This window comes from Primulina eburnea, chromosome 7 (genome assembly GCF_022965805.1).
Source record: "Primulina eburnea isolate SZY01 chromosome 7, ASM2296580v1, whole genome shotgun sequence".
NCBI classification, from domain to species: domain Eukaryota; kingdom Viridiplantae; phylum Streptophyta; class Magnoliopsida; order Lamiales; family Gesneriaceae; genus Primulina; species Primulina eburnea.
Window position 1 is genome coordinate 5293425 of NC_133107.1, and position 23232 is coordinate 5316656.

At 33.5% G+C, this 23232-nt stretch overlaps 2 protein-coding genes and 1 pseudogene across 3 annotated transcripts; all 3 read left to right on the forward strand.

The window, feature by feature from the left end:
• Positions 1–2572: 2572 nt before the first annotated feature.
• Positions 2573–6253, forward strand: LOC140836872 (NAC domain-containing protein 21/22). The gene is made up of 3 exons (XM_073202730.1): positions 2573–2860; positions 4131–4417; positions 5589–6253. Exons 1-3 carry the CDS (start codon positions 2689–2691, stop codon positions 6126–6128), a joined length of 999 nt encoding a protein of 332 aa, XP_073058831.1. The 5' UTR covers positions 2573–2688; the 3' UTR covers positions 6129–6253.
• An 8084-nt stretch (positions 6254–14337) lies between these two features.
• LOC140836873 (cold-responsive protein kinase 1-like) lies at positions 14338–17962 on the forward strand (annotated as a pseudogene).
• Positions 17963–19664: 1702 nt separating this feature from the next.
• On the forward strand, positions 19665–22714 carry LOC140836874 (cold-responsive protein kinase 1-like). 2 transcript variants are annotated; one of them, XM_073202731.1, is made up of 7 exons: positions 19665–20084; positions 20492–20607; positions 20688–20803; positions 20885–21095; positions 21200–21440; positions 21612–21762; positions 22171–22712. In XM_073202731.1, the coding sequence occupies exons 2-7, from the start codon at positions 20535–20537 to the stop codon at positions 22591–22593; spliced, it is 1215 nt and encodes a 404-aa protein (XP_073058832.1). In that variant the 5' UTR covers positions 19665–20084; positions 20492–20534; the 3' UTR covers positions 22594–22712. The 2 variants fall into 2 exon arrangements, with proteins under 2 accessions (XP_073058832.1, XP_073058833.1); XM_073202732.1 differs by having other exon boundaries at positions 19918–20012; positions 22171–22714.
• Positions 22715–23232: the final 518 nt, after the last annotated feature.

Sequence of the window (23232 nt, forward strand, 5' to 3'; positions counted from 1 at the left end):
AAATATTATTTCTCTAATGTATTTTTATTATAAAATATTTATTCAATTTTTATGTAACATTATTTTCAAAGATTCTTATGTTGCAATTTTTTATTAAAAATAAAAACACTATTTTAATCCTTATGTATTTAATGATTGTGTAATTTTCATGCAATTAATCTAACAATACACAATTTATGAGAATAGTAGAAAATTTACAAGGAAAATTTTGTTATTCTTTTTGTACTTTTATAAGTATAATAGTTAAATATATATTCTTTTTAATATTTTTTGTAAGAATTATGTATGAAGAAAATATTATTTTTCTAATATATTTTTTATTATCGAATATCGATTCAATTTTTATGTAATATTATTTTCAAAATTTCTTATTTACAATTTTCTATTAAAAAAATAAAAACACTATGATCCTCATGTGTTTAATGAGTTCAAAAAAATAAATACCTCAATTAAATACATAATCAATACATTACAAATCCATTATCCCAAATTTGTCCCTAAATTTTATATATTTTTTCCACCAATGCCCATGCAATTAATACAAACAATGCATAGTTTTTGGGCAATGTAGTAAAATCACAATCAAAAAACTTTGCCCATCATCCACACTTTTATAGGTATATAGAATAGATAATTAGACCGAACCCTTTAATTATGAGCTTCCCTGAGCCAAATGAACTTTGAAAAAATCTTCTTTCATTCTGATTATATATCTCATTTCGCACACACTTGCACACGCACATGCCAGACCTTTTGGTGCTAAAAAAAGTAATAGCTATATTGTGATGCAAGCATGAAACTTCAGGTTTCTGGTTAATCTTGAATTTTGGATTCTTTTTTCAAATTTTAGTCACTCTTTCTGATTCAATATGGAACTTTCACAAAGGTATCAGTTGAAGATGAGGGAAGTCTTTCTCTTTGCTTCCACTGGCTGCCACGAGTCATCTTTGTATTCGTGTGTATTGGCGTGACAATTGGCAGGTATATGAGTGTGTTTGGGCGTGACAATTGGCAGGTCGTGGAAGTCGTCCCGTGTTCATGTTTGAAAAAAAAACCTGTCGTTTAGCGCACAGTGATTTGGTCTTTGGGGGAATATGCAAATTCTTAGTTGTCAAGATAATAATTCCACTGTTTGGAACAAGATAACCTGGAGGTTGCTATCACTATAAAGGCGGGTTGGCTGCACAATTCAAAGTATTTGGACAAAAATCAAGTATCCATTATGCTTTTTTAGCAGAAATTCCTGAAATAGATAGCTTAGCCTGTAAAAATATTACGACTCTTTCGTTTTCATCATTTCTGCGTAGGCCATAGTCGAAACTACTCTTACATCATTTGTTTGGTTAAAGGACGCGTGGGTGTCTAAAGTCGTGTTTTATGAAATAATTTTTTTAAGCATAGGCGGAATATTCGTTTTTCTTGCCTTTCTCAAGATTTATATTTTGAGATACTGCACATAATTCAAATCCATATATATAAAAAAAATCGATGCATGAATTGTCTCTCTAGCTTTTATCTTAATTGAGGTTGAAAGCCGCCGTAAATTAGATTAGGTCTCTTATGAGACGGTCTCGCGAATTAATCTTTATCTGTGAGACGGGTCAACTCTACCGATATTCACAATAAAAATAATACTCTTACATAAAAAGTAATACTTTTTCATGGATGACCAAATAAGAGATCTGTCTGATCACAAAATACTATATGTGACACCGTCTCACACAAGTTTTTGCACATAAATTACGTGCATAGCGGCTACATCCTCCTCTAATTAAGTAAACGTCGGCCAATGAGCTACCTCAACTACTGTCGAGTTTTATATTTTAATCACTTTTATTTCATACAAGAAGATAAGACACATTCCCCAGCACGACAGATATACCGTGGACTGAGATTTTTTGGTGTTAAGTTCAGTACATATCTTGCAAATCACCATGCAGTCAGAAATGATCGTAAATGATTGATAAAACTTCACAAATATTGGTCAAATTCAATGCTTCATGGTGACTTAATAATTTGAAATTTTTCAGTATGCGACAAAATCAATCCTCCAAATTCAAATGTCGCCTTCCAATGTCTTACGTCACAGAAGTTTGGAGACTAAATCTGGTGTAAACTCCATCTGCACATCACCAAAATATTTCATCCACATGTAGAACATAACTACGGGCAAGAATTAATGGATTGAATCGTTTTGATAAAAAAAAATGCAAATTACATTGCCTAATTTTGACCATTATACTTGTATTCCTTCGTCACAATATATTACACGTGTCCACTATCCCAATCAGCAAGCAACTAATTCTATTTCAAGATCCCCACGGACCGTGGAATGAGATGGTAAATCGAAAAATAAAGACGATACCGACTTTTTTTTAACTTTAATTATTGTAAATTATGTAATAGTTTTTGATCTTATCTTTCGTATCAAGTGATACGGCACTTGTTTAAATAAATTAACCCTAAAAATAAAAAAAATAAATAATAATAATAATAATCCTACCCCACAGGCCACTGGTAGATAATTTTCTTTACGTGTATATATTTTATACACAGGAGTTCCTATTTGGCCTTCTTCATAGGCTTATTAATCAAACAATAATCTTCTCTCTCTCTCTCTCTCACACACAAACTAATCGACACACATACCCACCACCACCGTCTCCGCTGCACCACGGCGGCCTGAAAATGATCAGTTTGAGCACGGTGGAGGCGAAGTTACCCCCTGGTTTTCGGTTCCATCCAAAAGATGAAGAACTTATATGCAATTACTTGATGAACTGGGTGATAGGATGCACCCAACACGCTCCTTTGTTGATCCAGATTGACCTTAACAAGTGTGAACCTTGGGATATTCCAGGTAGTTTACTGCTAGCTATCCTCTCATTTAATCCTTGTATATATATATATATATATATATATATATTGAAATATAGATACATCTTTAATTTATGTGTGGGAACAAAATTAGTTCATGTTTCTTAATGTGTTAATTTGACGTTCATTAATTAAAAGTAGGATACTTGGAAACTACACCTAAAGATTTCTCATCCACCAACCTTTTTGAAGAAATCGACACCTTGTCTTGACCAAAGGATCGATGGAGACATGATTCTAGATTATAATTAATTAACTTGGGTGGAAAATAAATTCGATTTCACGATTGTAATTGTCTAAATTTTCAGTCGTACTAGTCTATACTGGTTAAGTTCAATAAATTTCGGATCGATAATATCTACAATTTTTCATGCATTATCAGCATCAAGGCCTTCTCGAATTTCCCATGAGAATAGTGATTTCAGCAGTGAAAATAATCAATTCATGTCTCATTTTGGAATTTCCATGCATCTCCACCATACTAATACACATCTCTATCAATAGTTTGTGGATCACTAGAGAATATGGTTTGGTATTGGCACTTTTCAATAATAGAAATGTTAGAGTGCAATAATTTCTCCTGTTAGAAGAATGATCGAATATTTGAGTTGTACGGTTTAAAATATCAGGGTTCTATCATTATCATAAATAATAACTTCTGTAAAGTGATAAACCCTCGATTCTACGATAAAGTTGTTGTTTTGACATAATTATTGGTGGCTCTCATGATACTCAGCTATCAATATGGGCTTAATTTGTAAGGAGTGCCCACTTATATGCTTAGCCACATGTTTGCTTTCAACAAGTCCTCATCATCTAGTGTAAATAATATTCTGTATTATTCGATTTGTATTCATTTTTTTTTCCTCGGGATATCATGAATTAGGAGATGATGAATCAAATAAACCCGAACATAAAGAACTATTTATATGATATTTCGACTATGGATTTGGGATAAAGAGTATGTATCTTGTGGTCTCACGAATCTTTACCTGTGAGACGGGACGGGTTAACCCTACCGGTATCCACAATAAAAAGTAATACTCTTAGCATAAAAAGTAATATTTTTTATTGATGATCCAAATAAGATATCTTTATCACAAAATATGACCTGTGAGACCTTCTCACACAAGTTTTTGTCTGAGATAAATTATCCCATTTAACATAGGGTTATTCACTTAATTAGAAATCCTATTGTTCTTTTATCAATATAGAACTGACTCTAATAATTCTTTTGTTTACGGTGAAAAAAGACACTGCATGTGTGGGTGGCAAAGAATGGTATTTCTACAGCCAACGTGACAGAAAATATGCCACCGGGCTAAGAACAAATCGGGCCACAGCTTCGGGATACTGGAAGGCCACGGGAAAAGACCGGCCTGTGATTCGCAAGGGGACCCAAGTCGGCATGCGGAAAACTCTTGTGTTCTACCAAGGCCGCGCCCCCAAAGGAAGGAAAACCGAGTGGGTCATGCATGAGTTTCGCCTTGAAGGAGTCACCGGTCACAGCCCCGGCCCGAAACAAGCTCACTCTATCAAGGTAAAACTTATTTGTTAATTCTTTCTTTTATAAGCCAATGTGAAGGATGATATAAACTTTATTGTATTATCTTACGTTTGACTATTTTTAACGATAATTAGAGTTAAAAATAAAAAGGCATTATGATACAGAAAGTATAGAATATATGATTAGGTCTATTGTGTGACGGTCTCACGAATCTTTATCTGAAAGATGGGTCAACCCAACCGATATTCACAATAAAAAGTAATACTCTTAGCATAAAAAAATAATATTTTTTCATGAATGATCCAAATAAGATATTTGTTTCACAAAATACGACTCGTGAGACATCTCACACAAGTTTTTGTCATAATTATATATATATATATATATATATATATATATATATATATATATATATATATAAATGAATATTATATTGTCGAGTTAATTAATATGAGTATCTCACTAACTATGATTAAAATATCACCACACAAGTTGATTATTTTTTAAAAATGGATTTTATCTCCAACTTGTCAATATTATGGACGTCATTAAGTTACAGGCTGTTTTCATTTAGAATAAAAGCTATTAAGAATCTACCCATAAAATAAAGACTATTAAGAATATCTATTTTTTTTAATATAAATTGTTGTCTTTTTAGTTGTAGATAATGTAGCACGACAACAAGTTTATTTGGCCATTTGCTTATTTAATATTGGCTTCAAATAATGTCGTTTGTCCTTTGTGCTTTTCAATTGTATATGCTCACCCGAAAGTAAAAAAATTTGACATCTAGAAAGCGACAACTATTTATTTTTTTAATGTTTATTTGTGAAAGACAACTGATGAATTTTCCTAGATGTTTATTTATAATTCATAAACAAAATTTTGATCTTATGAAAATAAAAAATTATGTTTGTTTATGTGAGCATTTATGAGACTACGTCTATTTATTAGATGAGATGAAATTATATATCTAGTAGATGAACTTTATCTCAGCGATACTCATCTAGATGTCTGTAATAAACGCTCGTAAGATCAATTATCTATATAAATATATACATATATTTGCGTGTTACACATCGAATATTACGTATTTTTAAGAGCTCAAACTTTTTACATGTTAAATGTTGACCATTGTATCTAAACTTAGAGATAATCAAAGTTTTTTTAAATCTAATTTATAATAATTTCTGCATTTACACAGGAGCAAGACTGGGTTCTATGCAGAATGTTTTACAAGAACGGATCAGAAACCCCAAACAAACAAGAAAACTCAAACGCCATTAATGCCCACAGCCAAATACCTAAGCTTTCATCTTCTTCTTCATCCCTCACACTCCCGCCATTGATGGAACCCTGCAACAACTTCATCTTCAGCCAAACCTATCCCTATCCCCAGCAAGTGCCCTGCTTCTCCAATATAAACACCCATACAAACCCTGACTTCCCCTTCGTCACCCATCAAGAATCTTCCCCCAAACTGATTATACCAAGTTTGGGACAAACAGTCTTGCACCCCCTGATTCACAATCGGCCATTGTTGGATGGAACCGTCACAGATACTTATAATACTTGTTGCGATGAGAAGGTGATTAAAGATGTTTTGAGTTATCTAACGCAAACAGAAAGTGTGAATGATAATATCCCGGCGGCCATCAATGGGTCTCCGAGCTTTGGGGAAGGAAGTTCGGAGAGTTATTTATCTGAAGCGGAATTGTCTTCCTTGTGGAATCAGTATTCGTGATTAATGCGATGTTGGGGAAACTTAATGGAGTTTCTAAATATCCAAAGAATTAGTGTAAAATATTTGTGCCCCACGGTTTGTACGCTAATATTTATGATATTGAATGTAATTGAGTTTTGAGTTTAGGTCAAATATATATGTTCTCATTTTGTTTTTCAATTACTTTACTAATTTGTCCAATTTTACTCTAAGTATCCTAAATTTTAATTCTTGATTCTTTTGGTCCGATTATCGCGGCGATGCTAGACAAATTAGGATTTATTGGCTTTTTTCTCAAATTTTAGGCTTATAACTTTAAAGTCGATAATGGCATTGCATGTTGTTTCATCCACTTTTTGACTTCTCCCCAAATTTTATAGGTTAATGAAATATTTGTGTTGTGTGTGTGTGTGTGTGTGTGTGTGTAAACATTATTTTTTAAACTCCACACACATGTATATAGTTTTATCAAAATATGTATAAGTTTTTACGTGATACAAAATCAAAAGAATTTTTTCTATTATAATATACCTCATGTACAAAATCAAAAAATAAAAATACACCATATATAATTTAATATCATTTTAGATAAGCAAAAACTTGTGTGAGACGGTTTCATGTGTCATATTTGTGAAACAGATGGATCTCTTATTTGGGTCACCCATGAAGAAGTATTACTTTTCATGCTAAGAGTATTACTTTTTATTGTGAATATGGGTAGGGTTGACCCGTCTCACAGATTATGATCCGTGAGATGGTCTCACATGAGATTCACTCTTTTAGCTATCGTGTTTTTTAAAAATCAAGTATAAAACTTCCTATCAAATAGGATAAATATATAATGAGTTTTTATAATATAAGTGAAATGTGTTTGATTTTATTTTTAAAAAAATGAAGAATGTATTAACCTATTAATTTTTTGAGAATTTTTTTTTGGTATTTTATATTTGTCCATTTGGTATTTTGATTATTTATATTATTAAATTTCAGTTTTAGTTTGCTATATTTGCTATCTTTATTTTTTTATAATTTTAGTCGCTTCTCGATATAGCGTTGATGTGATATCAATGTATTATTCATGTGACACTAATGTATGTTGTGTCTCATCAATAACCCCGACCTGAAATTTTATAATATAGATAATCAAAATTGTAAAGAGTCAAATATATATGATCGAAAAATCAATTTTTTAAAAAAAAAAATTTTAGAGGGTTAATTTTATTTATTTTATATTTTTCACAAGAGAAATTGGTACAATTATCTCTCGTAATATGTATCTCCTTCCAAATTGCTCGGGTTAGTTGGTAGCAAAGTGTGTATCTATTATCTAAAGGGAATCTTGTAAATGATTTAAAGTCCGATTAGGTTAGGGACGTTAAATCATATATATTCTTATATATATATATATATATATATATATATATATATATATATATATATATATATATATATATATATATATATATATATATATAGCAATGATACCCTGCACACCTCTTCCCTGCATATCTGTGGGCGTCTGCCTACGTGGCACACCCACAACCACACAAAATTTTTTGTTTGTTTTTTTAAAAAAAGCTGACCAATCATGCACCGCTACGTAGGCGGTGCTCATGGAACCCTGCACACCTGGTGTGCAGGGTAACAAATTCGTATATATATATATATATATATATATATATATATATATATATATATATATATATATCAATAATTTTGATATCCTGCACACCTTTGTGAGCACCAATGAGGTGTCACTCACCCATTGGATGCATAATTATTCTATATTTCATCACATCCAATGGGTGAGTGACACATCATTGGTGTTCACAAAAATGTGCACGGTAGGTGTGCAGGATATCAAAACTGTATATATCAATCCCTCCTTTTGTTAAAACGTCAAAATATATTATATCAGATAGTTTGGAATTTTGTAATTATCAAATAAGGCCACACACACGACGCTGACAAAGGATTACGTTGATGTTTTTATAAATAATCGTAATTAATTTGACTATCACTTTCATTTAACTAAACCATGGGACGACACGAAATCATCTCTTACACTTTGTGCTCTAAAATGTGTTATACTTTGTTCAAACCATTCTGATTTGCAATAAAGATTTAAAAAAAAAGTAGATGCATTAAATATCATGCAAGAAGAAAATAAAATAAATCACAGACAAAACATTCGATTCATCTATTTTTTTAAAAAGAGATAGACAAAAATTGTATTCCAATCATTTTAAATGATCTAAACAATACTGATTATTTTTTAATTCAAAATAGATTATCGAATGTCTTGTCTGTGATTTATTCATTAAGTGTGGCATAAGATTTAATCTAGGAGGTGTTTTAAACCGTGCTACACTTTACTCAAATAAGTCTCGTTTGCAAAAATTATTAAAAATTAAATGCATTGAACATCATGTAAGAAGAAAATAGAATAAATAATAGACAAAATATTCGATTCATTTATTTTTTTTATATAAAAATGAATCGATAATGAGTTGTCTCTCAAGCACATTAAAAGATTAAAACAATATATTGACGTTTTTTAAAATTAAATATATGAATTGAATGTTTTGTCTGTCATTTATTAAAATTATGATACTCACGAGAAATTTAAGGTGCGATTCCAGCAAGTGTCATTAGTCTAGACGCATGTTTCAAAATTGTCCCGAACCTGAAACTACGAATAAGACCGTTAGAAGGGGGCCGGGAAGGTGTCCTGACGTAGCCCCTCCGACGTTCAAGTCACAGACCGAAGATATATATGTGAGAGCAGCTAAGGGTGCTGAAAAACAATATATAGTGAATGAATAATCATATGCTCAAACTTGATATTTATAGGAGAATATATGGGTATGTCATGGACCTCCAACTGTGGGCCCTAGAGATGGACCGGGAGTTTGGGCTTGATCTTGATGGGTTCATCCCTGAGATATCAAATTAGTATATAAAAAAGTTGTTTCCCAATTTTAAATCATATATTAAATATAATACAAATATTTAATTAATGTTATATTGTCTATATATAACGTCGCAATAAACTAAAATTAGGTTAGTTTGTGGAGCCAAGATTTGGTCTGTGATGCCCCACTTTAAGGCATTCTTGAAGGATACCTACGACCAAACTTAATTAACAAAATTATTGACCTACAAACTACGTTTCACCATCTAATTAGCCTCAAAATCACCCATTTTATCTGTTAATGACATCATTAATTATTAAAAAATCACATCAATTTTAACGGTTTATTTCATCCTACCTATGTGGGCATTGCCCCATGATAGGATGGATGACCAAGATTTGTCCATGTATATATAGAACTCACTTTTTTTTAAAATTATATGTGTGGCAAGATCTTACCCGTTGAAATGAAGTGAGGTAGTGTCTATAGGATCTCATTAACCAATTTTAACGATGCTTAGTTACCTAACTATTATTTTTTTTGCTCTACCAGCTGTATGCTATACTTTTTTGAATATACGTAAATAAATAAAAAGAATTAATCAACATCTTCGCTTTATTTATGAAATTCAACATCTTCGTTTGACTTCTTGTTGTCTCCTTTTTTTTTCTAAATTTTCTTGTCTTGTCGTTTACTCTTTAGATGAGATGATAAATTAAAAAATAAAGATAACATAAATATTTTTTTAACATTGTAAAACTCGAGTTATGTAATGATATTAAATTTCATCGTTCGAGTTAATTGTTTGCGTTGTAGTTTCTATGTGTCAGAAAAATCTCTTATTTATAAAAATTATATAATAAACAGAACAATCATCAATAGAAATGGTGAATCAAGCGGCTCATGTTTTGTTGATTTTTATTGCGACAATTCGAGATAATTAATATAAAAATAAAAAATAAACTGAAAACCGAGATTTACTTGGAAAACTCCTAAAATTATTAGGTTAAAAATTACGAGCAAGATGAAAAGAATTTCACTATAATATTTTATGGTATACAAGCACTCACCGTGATTCCAAAGAGAACACACACTCTCTTAATACATGAGAACAAAACACCTCACAAATATTATAGAACTAAGCACTCAAAATGCTATAAGATAAGAGAAAACTCGAAGAACCAATGATTTTAGAATAAGGAGAGATAGCTATATTTATATAGTCTTTTGTTCGTGTGAAGACGCGTTAAAAACGCGTAATCGTATTTTCAACAAAACTCAACACGTTGTTCTTGCCACCAATCATTCATTTAATTCAATTTCTCGACATGCATTTAATTCATTTTGCGGACAGTGTTTTCCTTCTCCTTTTCTTATTTCTGACGTAATTTTTTATGATGTTTAGAAATGAATTTGACTTACACTTCAAGAAAAAAGGCGAAAGACAACGGTTAAAGGTAAAAAAAACTGTTGTTAAAGCTTCTGTGGTTAAATGGTGGGCTCAAAGACAACGGTGAAAAACCGTTGTCGTAGACATCAAAGACGACGGTGACAAACCGTTGACGTAGGTCTTGTAAAACCGTTGTTAAAAGCCATGTGGTTAAAGAGTGTGCTCAAAGACAACGGTGAAAAACCGTTGTCGCAGACGTCTAAAGACGACGGTGAAAAACCGTGGTCGTAGCATTGAAAAATTTCCGTCGCTATATTTTTTCGTATAATAAAAAAAAAAATTCGGTTTTAATTTTGGAAACCTAACAATCTTACTAAATTAATATATTTATAATCTTTATCTTTAACACTTAAAATTGAAATTGAAATTTAATAAAAATCGTGGACAAATCGTAGAAGAAGAAAAAATTCAAGTGAAAGTTACATGAAAATTGTTGAGTGAAGAACACATCAGTGTGGGGAGAAAGTGACTAGCACATGTGCGACGGTATATGAGTAAACCGTCGCTAGTAGCCATGGTTTTTGATTTAACCGTCGCTAATAGCAACTATTGCAATAACACCGTCGCTATTTGCGTCGGTTAATAAGCCCGTCGCTATGCGCGACGGTGTTGGAAACAACTGTCGCATACATTAGTTTAGCGACGGTTGTTTCGTCGCTAAATTTAAACGTCATGAATATAAAAATGCGACGGTTCAGGCATCGTCACTAAAATATATCGACGACGGTTTTTCATAAACCGTCGCTACGTTAGCGACGGTCCTGCTCTAGTACTCCGTCGCTAAAGCTAAATTAGCGACGGGAATTTGTAAAACCGTCGCTAATTATTAAACAATTTTTTAAAAAAACTTAGAAACTACGACAACGTTTTTCAAAAAACCGTTGTCTTTCACCAAATAAAACACTAAGAAACGACAACGTTTTAAAAAACCGTTGTCTTAGTTAAAAATCCATCTGAAAGACAACGGTCCGCTACAGTTTTTAAAAACCGTTGTTGTATCCCGAAAAAAAAACGCTCATAGACAACGGTTTTTAAAAACCGTTTATGCTACGACAACGGTTTTTGTTAAAACCGTTGTTAAAAGAAAAAAGACAACGGGTTTAATAAAAACCGTTGTCGTATGGGTGTTATTGATTTGTATTTTTCTTGTAGTGTTAATTTCCTTCTCCTTCTGTTATTTCTGATGTAATTTCTTACGATTTTCTTGCCGCCTGAAGCCTCAACTCTGGAAGTGGCGGTTCTGGCGAGGGACGGCAGCCCTTTAGCGGCAGAGGATCGGGCGGAGAATGGAGTGGGCTTTTAGGCTCAGTGAACTGTGGAAGCCATCGATCAAGGATTTAGATACATTCGGTGATAACCATTTGGACACGTGGCACGTTTTCAGTGGATATGGTGTCACAACCTTATCAAAAAACAGCTTACACTAATTTAACCGATTGTGATTTGGGACACGTCGGCGCCGTATATTTGTTCTTGACACGTGGACATCCACCATTGGCTCATAGTAAGTATACTGTATACCTATGGAGAAATATACCGGTCTCAGTCCAAATGCACTCTTTACGGGAAAAACACTAATTTTTTTAATATAATTATTTTAATTAAATGACGGGAAATTTTTTTCCAGATAAATAAGATAACCATTGCGGTACAATGCTTTGTTTTCCCATCGAAAACCACATTTAATGGAAAAATACTAATAATTTTATTTTATCTTTAATTTAACGAAGAAACATTCATTAAAACGATAAAAAATGTTAGTTTACAAATTCTTTGGACATCTCCAAGAGATAAATAGATATCATCAATAGTGCAAGTACTACAACAACATTAAGAACAACTATGGCATTACATCAAAGACGCCTAATCGAATGAGACTGCAACTAAGTGTGTAGATCTATATCTTCTTCATGACACATACGACATCTTGTGACTCGTTATCAAATATAACTCTATCCCCGATATTTCATATATGATATGCTGTAGCCGAGAGTGCAACAATGCACAGTCTTGTCAATGTTGAGTTACCTCGATAAATCGTCCTTAAGGCCTTTAAAACTACTCCTATATATGCATATATATTTATACGATGATTGATTTAATGTGTGGGTGGTATGCTCTGATCGGAGCATGCTACTTGAAAAATTGGATCACTCTAAATAATGTCAAAAGTGTTTTTTGACGATATATATCTATTTAGATTATTTTCAACTAAGAATTCTTTAATATTTTTCAAATCCGTAAAATCATTTACTCGCACCCAAAAAACAGTATAAGTTTAAAAATTGTGTTTTGACAATCAAAACTCTCTTGAACGTCGTGTGGTTTTAATCAATTCATAGGGTGTTTAGATGTTTAATTTTTGCATTTTACACGTAAGATCTCAACTATTTCGGATTTTAAGCGGATATAGACTTTCTTGTATTCCATATAAACGATCTACTGAATCAAACTCACTTCTTCAACTGCCTAATCAAATTCACAATCAAAAGCTAGACTCTTCTTCTATTTTGCAGTAGAGAATATAGAAAAAAATTAATTTGCATTGAGATTCTGTGGCCAAAAGGGGCAGAACCAAGTCGACAACATGACAGAAGGGCGGCGCCGTTGGTGGTGGTGGAAGTGGAAATGGAATGACCGGAGGTCTTGTTCAAGGGACAAGGGTGGTCGAATTTTTTAGTAGTGTGAGGGGAATACAAAAATTTATCATTCTAATATAACATCCAATATTATGTTTATAGATTTCACGGATTGACTTAAAATCCTATAAGAATTCCATTAGGACTTTTAAGTTAGAATCCTACAAGTATTTTAACTTGTGTATTTTCCTTGTCAAAAACTCTACTATTTTTTTATAATCTAACATGAAATCTTACTAGTTAAAGTTGTATTAAGATTCTCTAACTCTATTAATTTATGAATGAGTCGTTTTTTTCAAAATTTGAAACTACTTTATATAATTAAATAACTATTAATTAAGTAACTCTAGACTAATATTCTATGAGAATCTAAGACTTTGTAGTTACTACTACTAATTTATTATTTAATTAATATATTCTAAATTCATTAAAAAAATAACTTTGAATTCATTATAACTCCGATGAACGACTAGACATAGTCGATGTATCGAGGGTACACATCTAATTCATATAAGGAAAATTGAAAATTTCGAAAGTCAAAAGTTTCATTGACTCATTTTGAGCGGCTGTCTATTTTGGAACTCATTTACTAAAACAGACAGTTGCACTCTCTTCATAAAATTAGCAGTCATGTTAAATTCCTCAATCTCCAAATATGGAAACTATTTATAAGCTCATTTATAAGCAATATATTTGATCTCCATCAAACTACAATCGTCAAATTCAACTCCTTGAAGTTGAGTATCTCAACAAGAACACGTCTGGGCTTAGTCTGTAACCTCTTAATGGCCAAGGCTTCTTTTCTTAAGGATCCTATGGTAGTGGCGTCTGTCCACATAGGATATTTTCATCCCGTAGGTGTGAGGTGAATCTTCGACTATAAAGCATCGACTTCTACGTATGTTGAAGCTACATCCAACCTAGATAACCTTAGAATTGGTGAACGAGTCAAAGTGCATGCTAGTACACATATCTTCCATATTGTCTCAGGTCGGAGGACTAAAGATGTACAATCATAACCGCAGACTATTTCACTTGTAGACCAACTAGGGGATGAGGATTTAGACCCGATCCATTGCAATCCCAAGTACCTTCGTAAAATACGTCTGCAAAAAAATTCAAATTTTATTTTGCAATAAACCTCAAGAACTATATCACGAGATCCATTTCAATCCCAAGTACATTCATATAATACGTCTGCAAAAAAATCAAATGTTATTTTACAACGAGGCAGAGTTTTCAACATTATCCAGCGGCCCAGTCTTGACTCCTACGGTACTCACGCCAACTCCCCTATACAAGGACTTTTCTATTGGTCATTTTCAACAAGCTTTTCGATTTCAATAATATATTCACCATGACTGCCCATAAATAAATTTGTTCAAATTTTATGTCGTCCCAAATGCATATGAATTATAATCCTTATTTGTGTTCATTTTCCTTGTGAATGAAGTACTGTCTCTGTTGGGAGAAGCCACCTGCTGATATTATAGTTATGGCCTGCTTTTCTTGCTTATGCCGCAGAAGAAAGGATTCGGGAACTAGACATTCGGTTGAGCTTCATGATGGTAAAGTTTAGATCATGCACGAGAGCTCTCTTTATTTATTTATTTATTAATTATTTGTTTCAACAACTTTAATTGTTCCTGACGAAATATGAACTTATTTGCAGAGTTCCCGGGACTCCACAAGGTTAACGCCTACTCGTATGAGGAGCTGAGGATCGCTACCAATGATTTTAGTCGTGCAAATAAAATCGGGAAGGGAGGATTTGGATGCGTTTATAAGGTAAAAAGAGAAATGATATCCTATATATGCAATAGGAGGGAATCTAAGGGGTTGAAAATTCATTGGTCCACATTTTTTGTTACCTTTAGATTTAACCTCGAGGTATTACGGCAGGATGAAATTTTCTGGTAAAAAGAATGTTTTCTTTTTTACTTTATACATTACATATTTCTAACGAATATAAATGAGCAGGGAAAACTTCGGAACGGGAAGGTGGGTGCAATAAAGGTTATGTCGCCGGAGTCGAGGCAAGGAAAGAGAGAGTTCATGAACGAGGTTGATGCGGTTTCGGATATAGAGCATGCAAATTTAGTAAAGCTTTACGGCTGTTGTGTGGAAGGCGATGAAAGAATTCTAGTTTACGAGTATCTTGAGAACAACAGCCTAGCACAGACACTTCTTGGTGCGTTGTTCTAAACTTTTTTTTGCTATATTTTTAAAGAAATGGCCTAATAATTAAACTTTACATATATATTCCTGCTCCAGGTGGGTATTCTCGCAAAAATATACATTTCAGTTGGGAAGCTCGGGCTAAGATTTGCATTGGAGTGGCACGAGGACTTGCCTTTCTGCACGAGGAAGTGACACCCCGTATTGTCCACCGCGATATCAAAGCAAGCAATATTCTTCTTGACAAAGATTTGACACCTAAAATCGCAGATTTCGGTCTTGCAAGGTTAATCCCCACGAACACAACTCACATTAGTACCCGTGTGGCAGGAACCAGGTAAGTTTGTCGTCAAATCTGATCTGATTTACCATTCATATCAGATTAATGAATCTTCGTCTTTTTACCATTTTACAGCTTCTTTGGTAATATCAAGGGACACATATTCCTTTCGAATCACCAAATGATGTCTATATTCGATCAATTTATTAATTGAAATATGATCCTACAAAAATATATTAAACTTAAGACAATATGACTACTTTTTCCCCACAAAGGACTCGTAATTTTTTTCACTGCATCATGCATGAAAAAATATTAGAACAAGTTATTATATGGTGTAGTTTTTCACTCATATTTTTTCAACATATGACTTTAGTCATACATTGTATATATATAATCTCTTTAAATATTCAACCTTTCGTTTTTCTTTACTTGTTTAATCGGGCAAGGATTGACAATACAATTTAGATAATTGTCATTATGTGAATTGGTCTATTATCAATTAAGTAATTGGCAGCAATTAATCACATTCACTGCTATTCAAAGAATAAATAAATAATAATAATCATATTCACTAAATACAAACAATATTTCTCTATTTTTATTATTTTTCATTCTAAGGAATTCTCTATCTTTTTCTATATGTATATAATAACCCATAAAAAAAATATTCATCTCACTCTCAGCTAATTTAAAAATAAATTAGTATAATTCCACTTGATCTGATGCTTTCTATTCATCTGCCTCGAGTCATGACTCCATATTGTGCACATAATTATTTATATTTAATGCAAATAATAAAAATTCCTACTCGATTTGTCCAAAGTTGACCGGTCATGCTAGAGAAATTCTTTCACGCCATTTCCTGCTATATTTCATACGAAATTTATCATAATTCACACTAATAAAAACTCTACGTTATAGAAAATGAAGTAGATGATTTATTTTCCCAAAAAAATGATATTCTATTCTGGAATAGGCATAGGTGTGGACACGGGCAGAGCCCTGTGTTTCTCCGTCTGGGTGATTTTTTTTGTTCGATATTTTTTATACATAAAATTTTGTCTTATTTTCCGATTGACCCGGAGCTCTATTTGTAAATATGAGCTCAACCATGATTAAAAAATTCTAGCCCGAGTAGAAATGAAAACATGACTCCGCCACTGGGTATGTATTACTGATTGGAAGATCTCGAAAATCTGGGAATTGCTGGGCTTCATTTTCTTCGCATCTTATACTTTTTGGTTGCAGAGGTTATTTGGCACCAGAATACGCCGTAAGGGGGCAGGTGACACGAAGGTCGGATGTATACAGTTATGGTGTTCTGCTTATGGAAATAGTCACTGGGAAATGCAACACGAGTATGCTTTTACCCCCAGATGAACACCATATCCTTCAAAGGGTGAGAAGTTTACGAGGAATTGTCGCGAAGGCCTACTTTTTCTGCACATGAGTGTCATATTTTTTGATTAAATCCTACGCCATACATTTTTTATACTATATTACAAGTCCAACATAATGGCTTAGTATTTTCGGAGGATAATGCGATACACATTTATGTTCTAGGCTAGATTAAGAAACATTAACTGAATATTTACTTGGCTGCTCAAGATGTCGATAATTTTATGTATTTAATATCAGTCCGCACCACAAGAAATTGAGAAACTCTTCCGCCTAATACACTAGTTATTGGGTTCATCTCCTCTTGGGCTTCATTGCCTTATATACTAAAACACATTGCAGGCATGGAAACTTTACCAGAGAAGGGAGCTGACGACATTGGTAGATGCGTTGCTTAATGGCCAATTCGATGAAGAACAAGCTTGCAGATTCTTGAAGATTGGCTTAATCTGCACGCAAGAAAATCCAGACCTTCGACCGGTGATGTCAAATGTTGTATGTATGCTTACTGGTGAGAAAAATTTCGATGATATTAAAATAGAGAAACCGGGCTTAATCACTGAAGACTGGAGTCACGGGTTTGAAGAAGAGAAACAACCCTCGACCGAAGCATCTAGTCAATATTGATACAAACACTTACAACTCCTCTGCACTAAAGTTTTGAATAACACACGTTTCACCTCACAGCTTTCCTCGCACGATATGCGACTTTTAATTATGCGCCTTCTTCGCATGCTACAATGTCGTTTACTTCAGCATTGATTGAAGTATATGAAGAAGAGAGTCGTGTGTTTTGGGGAGAGAAATTCATTTTTTTAATCTGAAAATATATATAGATTTTGTTCTCTTGTTGCCTATGATGTTCTGGTTCTGTTCAAAGCTTATGTTGCTAATGTTTGAACTTCCAAGATAATCTGTTTTTGCAAATGAAGTGTACTCCGCGCTGCATCAACCAAAGGCTAGCGCCGGGCAACAAGATGGAAACAACAGGATAAATTTGTTGCGTAGGGATTCAAATTTGACGGGAAAAACAAGAATAAAACAAAGAATTTGGCTCGTGGAGGTTAGTGTTGAACATTTTCTCCTTAAAAGAAGAATTTGTCCCAATGTGCTAGAGGTTTGTGAGAATCTTTTCTCAAGATACAACTACAACTCTTGGATAATGAGTACTCAAATATCCAAATTCTATAACAAGTAAATGAACGAAAGTCTCTCTTGTTGAAGAAAGGAAGAAGAACAATATGCAAATGAAAAATTATGTACCTTTGATTTTCAATAAATCAAGCATTTAATATTTTTCATATGAAAATACACGATCTTCCAATCATAAGGGTGTCATTTGGCCATTGTAACTGACCACAAACATCAAACAATGCCAAGGAAATGAAAAAATACCAGAAAATTCCGAAGGGACATGAAAACCTGAAGGGGCGCCCGCGCAGGCGTGTGTCTACTACTGTTCACCGAATTTATTTATTTTTTTCATTTGGTTTCCGTCCTTACATGTTCCGACTACTCGTTTGAAGTTTTTTCAACATTCGATGAACCCTTTCAAGTTTAATCCAGAACCACCGGACTTTGTGATACCCTTGTCCCACATCTTAAAAATGAAAGATTTAAAATGAGTTTATAATGGCTTACAATGGACTTCTATAGCAACTTGGGTTAATTATTTTCGTAAAGCGAGGACGAATACGAAGTAGTTGCTATAGGGGCTCATTGTGCAGTCACGCAGGCGCGGGCCCGAGCTCGGGGCGTGACAGACTTAATATTCGTTCATTAAGCTTCGTTCTTCATTTCGAATTTTTCCAATCAAACATATTCATTAATTTGCTTAATTTTCATTCATTAAACATCAAAATTATCCAACAAAATTAAGATTAGAACTCTCCAACCAATGAAAAGATATCATTTATAGTAATGACAGGACCTCTCTTTGTTGAATTTGAAGCTGAGTTGCACTCCGTTTTTTTTTTCATTCCACTTTGTCAATAAATTTTAGACATTGATTAAAAAAAATAACACAAAATAGAGTACAAATCTCATTAGTCTTTGACACTGTATGTATTTCTTTATACATAGACAAAATGTAGATAAAACAAAATAGACTTCAAATCGTTAGTCTTTGAAGCTGTATATATTTCTATAAAGAGAGACATATCAGACATACGCGATTTTTCTTATTAAATTATAAAATTTTATTAACAATAACTGCAAATAAAAGTAATTTTTACTAACAATGTTTGTCAGTTTGAATCTTTGAATGTTTCTGAAAACGAGATTTAATGCCACCACTTTAGGTGATATATTTGAGTATTGTTATTATTTACACTTTTTTGTATGCACTTCATTTTGTGAATAATTTTTATACGTTGATGAAGGATAGATAATACAAAATAGAGTGCAAATATTATAGATTTTGAAGATGTAAATATTTCTATAGAGAGAGACGTATCGTATATATGATTTTACTTATTTAAACAATAAACTTTCATTAACAATATCTATAGATAATTTTTACACAACAGTGTTATCGATTGGAATCTTGAATGTTTCTGAAAATCAAATTTGATGTCACCACTTTATATAAATCTTGAGGGAGTTCGATACGAGTGTAAATGAATCGAATCAAATTTGAGTGAAACTTATATATAATAAAGGCATCAAGTTGGTGAATAGAAATAAATTGTCCTGCGTCTAAGGCTTGACTCCTACAGCGCTCAGTCAACTCCCCTTTGCAAAACTTTCAATTGGTTATTAGCTGGCTTTTCAATTTCAACAATCGATTCATGATGACCCGTCCATAAATTTGTTTAAAATTTTGTGTCCCAGTATGAAAATTTCAAGATTTTTCACATATCATTCCATGAACAACGACCAACTTTTGAAGAAAATCACTATTTAATATCGAGATTGAGGATTTAGCCCGACGTGATTACTACTCTCATTGATATGTTTCCCAGCAATTAAGATTTGCTTGACTGAAGTCTCCTCTTTATCTTTACCCTTCAAGAGATTCCCTGCTTGGGCTTCCGGGTTCAGGTGGATTTTCTCAACTGGTGGCCTGTGTTTCGTTTAACTTTGCACCCATTTGTTAGCTTCTCTCCAAAAAAGGTTTTTTTTCCTCTTCACTTCGTTTAGCTCTTAGTTTTGATTACTAAAGCATGCTTGACCGGTTATTTTGCTTTAGTTTTGGTTAAAATTATGCTTTACTTGTATCTTTATTTGAGAAACTAGAAGTAAGTTGGATGCCAATCTAAAGATCCGTTGTCATTTCATGCCTGAGTGTTTTTTATTCTTGAGAATCTGTTAAACGAAGTTTGGTTCATAATTACTTAAGAGATAAACAAAGAATGTACGATGATCGAAGAATTATTCAATTGGACATATATCAAAAGTTGACTAGAGTTGTACAGATTTACGAACTTCTTGTCTGCCAAAAAAATATCTGGTGAATTATTATGAAGTGTTTTCCTATGAATTATGATCCTTAATTGTGTTTCTTTTCCTTGTGAATGAAGTACTTGGCTCTGTTGGGAGAAGCCACCTGCTGATATTATAGTTATGGCCTGCTTTTCTTGCTTATGTCGTAAAAGAAAGGCTTCGGGAACTAGACATTGGGCTGAGCTTGATGACGGTATAGTCTAGATCATTCGAACGACTTTAATTGGTGTACTAATTTTGATGATTTTGATGAAATATGAACTTATTTTGCAGAGCTCCCAGGAGTCCACAAGGTGAAAGCCTACTCGTATGAGGCGCTGAGGATGGCGACCAATGATTTTAGTAGTGCGAATAAAATCGGGGAGGGGGGATTTGGATGCGTTTATAAGGTAAAACAAAGTATTTTTCATTGTGTAGCTACGTTTACAATTTGAGTTCATTGCAATATTTAATAACGAATTTATAAGTAGGGACATTTCGGGAAGGGGAAGATGGGAGCGATAAAGGTTCTGTCGTCCGAGTCGAGGCAAGGAAAAAGAGAGTTCTTGAATGAGATTCAAGCCAATTGGGATTTAGAGCATGAAAATTTAGTAAAGCTTTATGGCTGTTGTGTGGAAGGCGACCAAAGAATTCTTGTTTACGAGTATCTTGAAAACAACAGTCTAGCACACACATTTCTTGGTGCGTTGTTTTAAATATATTTCTCTCTTTATTTCTAGGTAGTATCTCTGTTTTGCTATGTTCTGAAGAAATGGTCCGAAAAACTTTACGTACTCCTGCTCCAGGTGGATATTGCAGCAAAACTATACATTTTAGCTGGGCAGCTCGGGTTAAAATTTGCATTGGAGTGGCACGAGGACTGGCCTTTCTGCACGAGGTTGTGACACCCCATATTGTCCACCGAGATATCAAAGCGAGCAATATTCTTCTTGGGAAAGATTTGACCCCTAAAATTGCAGATTTTGGCCTTGCAAAGCTCATCCCTGCGAACACAACTCACGTTAGTACCCGTGTGGCAGGAACCATGTAAGTTGTGAAGTCTTATTATTTACCATTCAGAGCTTGAAGCTTTCTCTTTTTACCATTTTACTTTTTCTCTTTTTATTTTTGTAACATTGCTCATTGGTTCCTAGTAGATTTCAAAAATCTAGGAGTACTGGACTTCATTTTCTTCACATCTCAGCTTTTTGGTTGCAGAGGTTATTTGGCACCGGAATATGCCATAAGAGGCCAGGTGACACGAAGGTCGGATGTTTACAGTTATGGTGTTCTGCTTATCGAAATAGTCTCAGGGCGATGCAACACAGATATGCTATTGCCCCCAGATGAACGTCAAATCCTCGAAATGGTGAGAAGTTTAGGAGAAATCTACTACAATTACTTGCTTTTTCTGCAGTATCTTATTTTTGGATTGAATCTAATGATCCTTGTGATAAAACTTATTTCCATTTTCCTACATACATCTGGATTACTACGTTACAAGTCCCACATTATCTATACCCCCCAACATAATAGACTAGCTAGCACTTTCGGAGGATAACGTGATGCGCATTTATTTTCTAGTGAAAATCTTCAAGAGTGAGCGATTTTGGGCGTTGGTTGCTGAAGATTTCGATGATTCTATATTTCATATCGGCAACTTGAGAAATTGGGGAGTGGCTAATAAAATGAGAAACTATTCTGCCTAATACACTAGTTTTTGGGTTCATCTCCTCTTGTTGGCCTTTGTTGCCTTGTATACTAAAGTACATTGCAGGCATGGAAACTTTACCAGAGAAGGGAGCTGGAAAAATTGGTAGACCCATCGCTGGATGGACGATTCGATGAAGAACAAGCGTGTAGATTCTTGAAGATTGGCCTAATCTGCGCACAAGACAATCCGAAACTTCGACCCGTGATGTCAAATGTGGTCTCTATGCTTACTGGTGATAATGATGTTGATGACCTTAAAATAGAGAAACCTGGCTTAATCAGTGACATTATGGGCTTGAAGAAGGGTAACAACCCTCGGCCGAAGCCTCTAGTTACTGATACAAACACATACAACTCATCTGACTCCGATGCTTTGAACAACACGACTTTTACCTCAGCACTTTCGTCGTACGATGAGACCTTTACTTCAGCGTCTGATTCCCATCCTACAATGTCGTTTAGCTCAATAAATGATAGAAGTATATGAAGAAATTAAGATTTGTGTTTTGCACAGAGGAATTGTTTTGTTTTTCGCTTAGTCTATTCTTTCTGATACTCTGATTCTGTTTTTAAAGCTTATTTTGCTAATATAGGAACTTCCAAGAAAATGCTCGTATGCCAAATTCGATGCTCACAAATTTTGGTAATTAGAAATTGCTTAGGAATCAGAAGTTTAGTGTACAGTTTCCCCTCAAACTTGCCATTAACTATTTTAGAAAAACCCAAGTATTAAATATATGGAAATACAATGTATGGATGTTAATTATTAGCAAAGATTGATATATGAATATTAAAAGAGAGAATTTCGACGACATTTTTATGTATTTTGCAGAAGTCAGCTGATAATAAGTCGATAGTGTTGCTCATTGGAGGTCCAATCCATTTCAGATGATCTCATTTTTTGTGGCTCCAAAGGAAAGCCTAAGTACCAAATCCATCACAATAAAATTCCTTCTATTTCGCCTCTGAATCTGCTTTATTAACTGGATAATTATGATTTGGTTCTTAGTGAAGCGACTAAAAATGAGGGTTAAAGTTCAAACTACACGAAATGTATTACTTTAATGACTCATGTTTTGTCACATTAGCACTATCAACATTAATATTACTCGTACTACGTAAAAGT

Bases quoted from the DNA above. Each gene is read 5' to 3' on its own strand.
- LOC140836872 (XM_073202730.1), top strand. From the start codon at position 2,689: ATGATCAGTTTGAGCACGGTGGAGGCGAAGTTACCCCCTGGTTTTCGG. The intron at 2,861-4,130 runs GTAGTTTACTGC...CGGTGAAAAAAG, and splicing joins TGAACCTTGGGATATTCCAG to ACACTGCATGTGTGGGTGGC. The intron at 4,418-5,588 runs GTAAAACTTATT...GCATTTACACAG, and splicing joins AACAAGCTCACTCTATCAAG to GAGCAAGACTGGGTTCTATG.
- LOC140836874 (XM_073202731.1), top strand. From the start codon at position 20,535: ATGGCCTGCTTTTCTTGCTTATGTCGTAAAAGAAAGGCTTCGGGAACT. The intron at 21,441-21,611 runs GTAAGTTGTGAA...TTTTGGTTGCAG, and splicing joins ACCCGTGTGGCAGGAACCAT to AGGTTATTTGGCACCGGAAT. The intron at 21,763-22,170 runs GTGAGAAGTTTA...AGTACATTGCAG, and splicing joins AACGTCAAATCCTCGAAATG to GCATGGAAACTTTACCAGAG.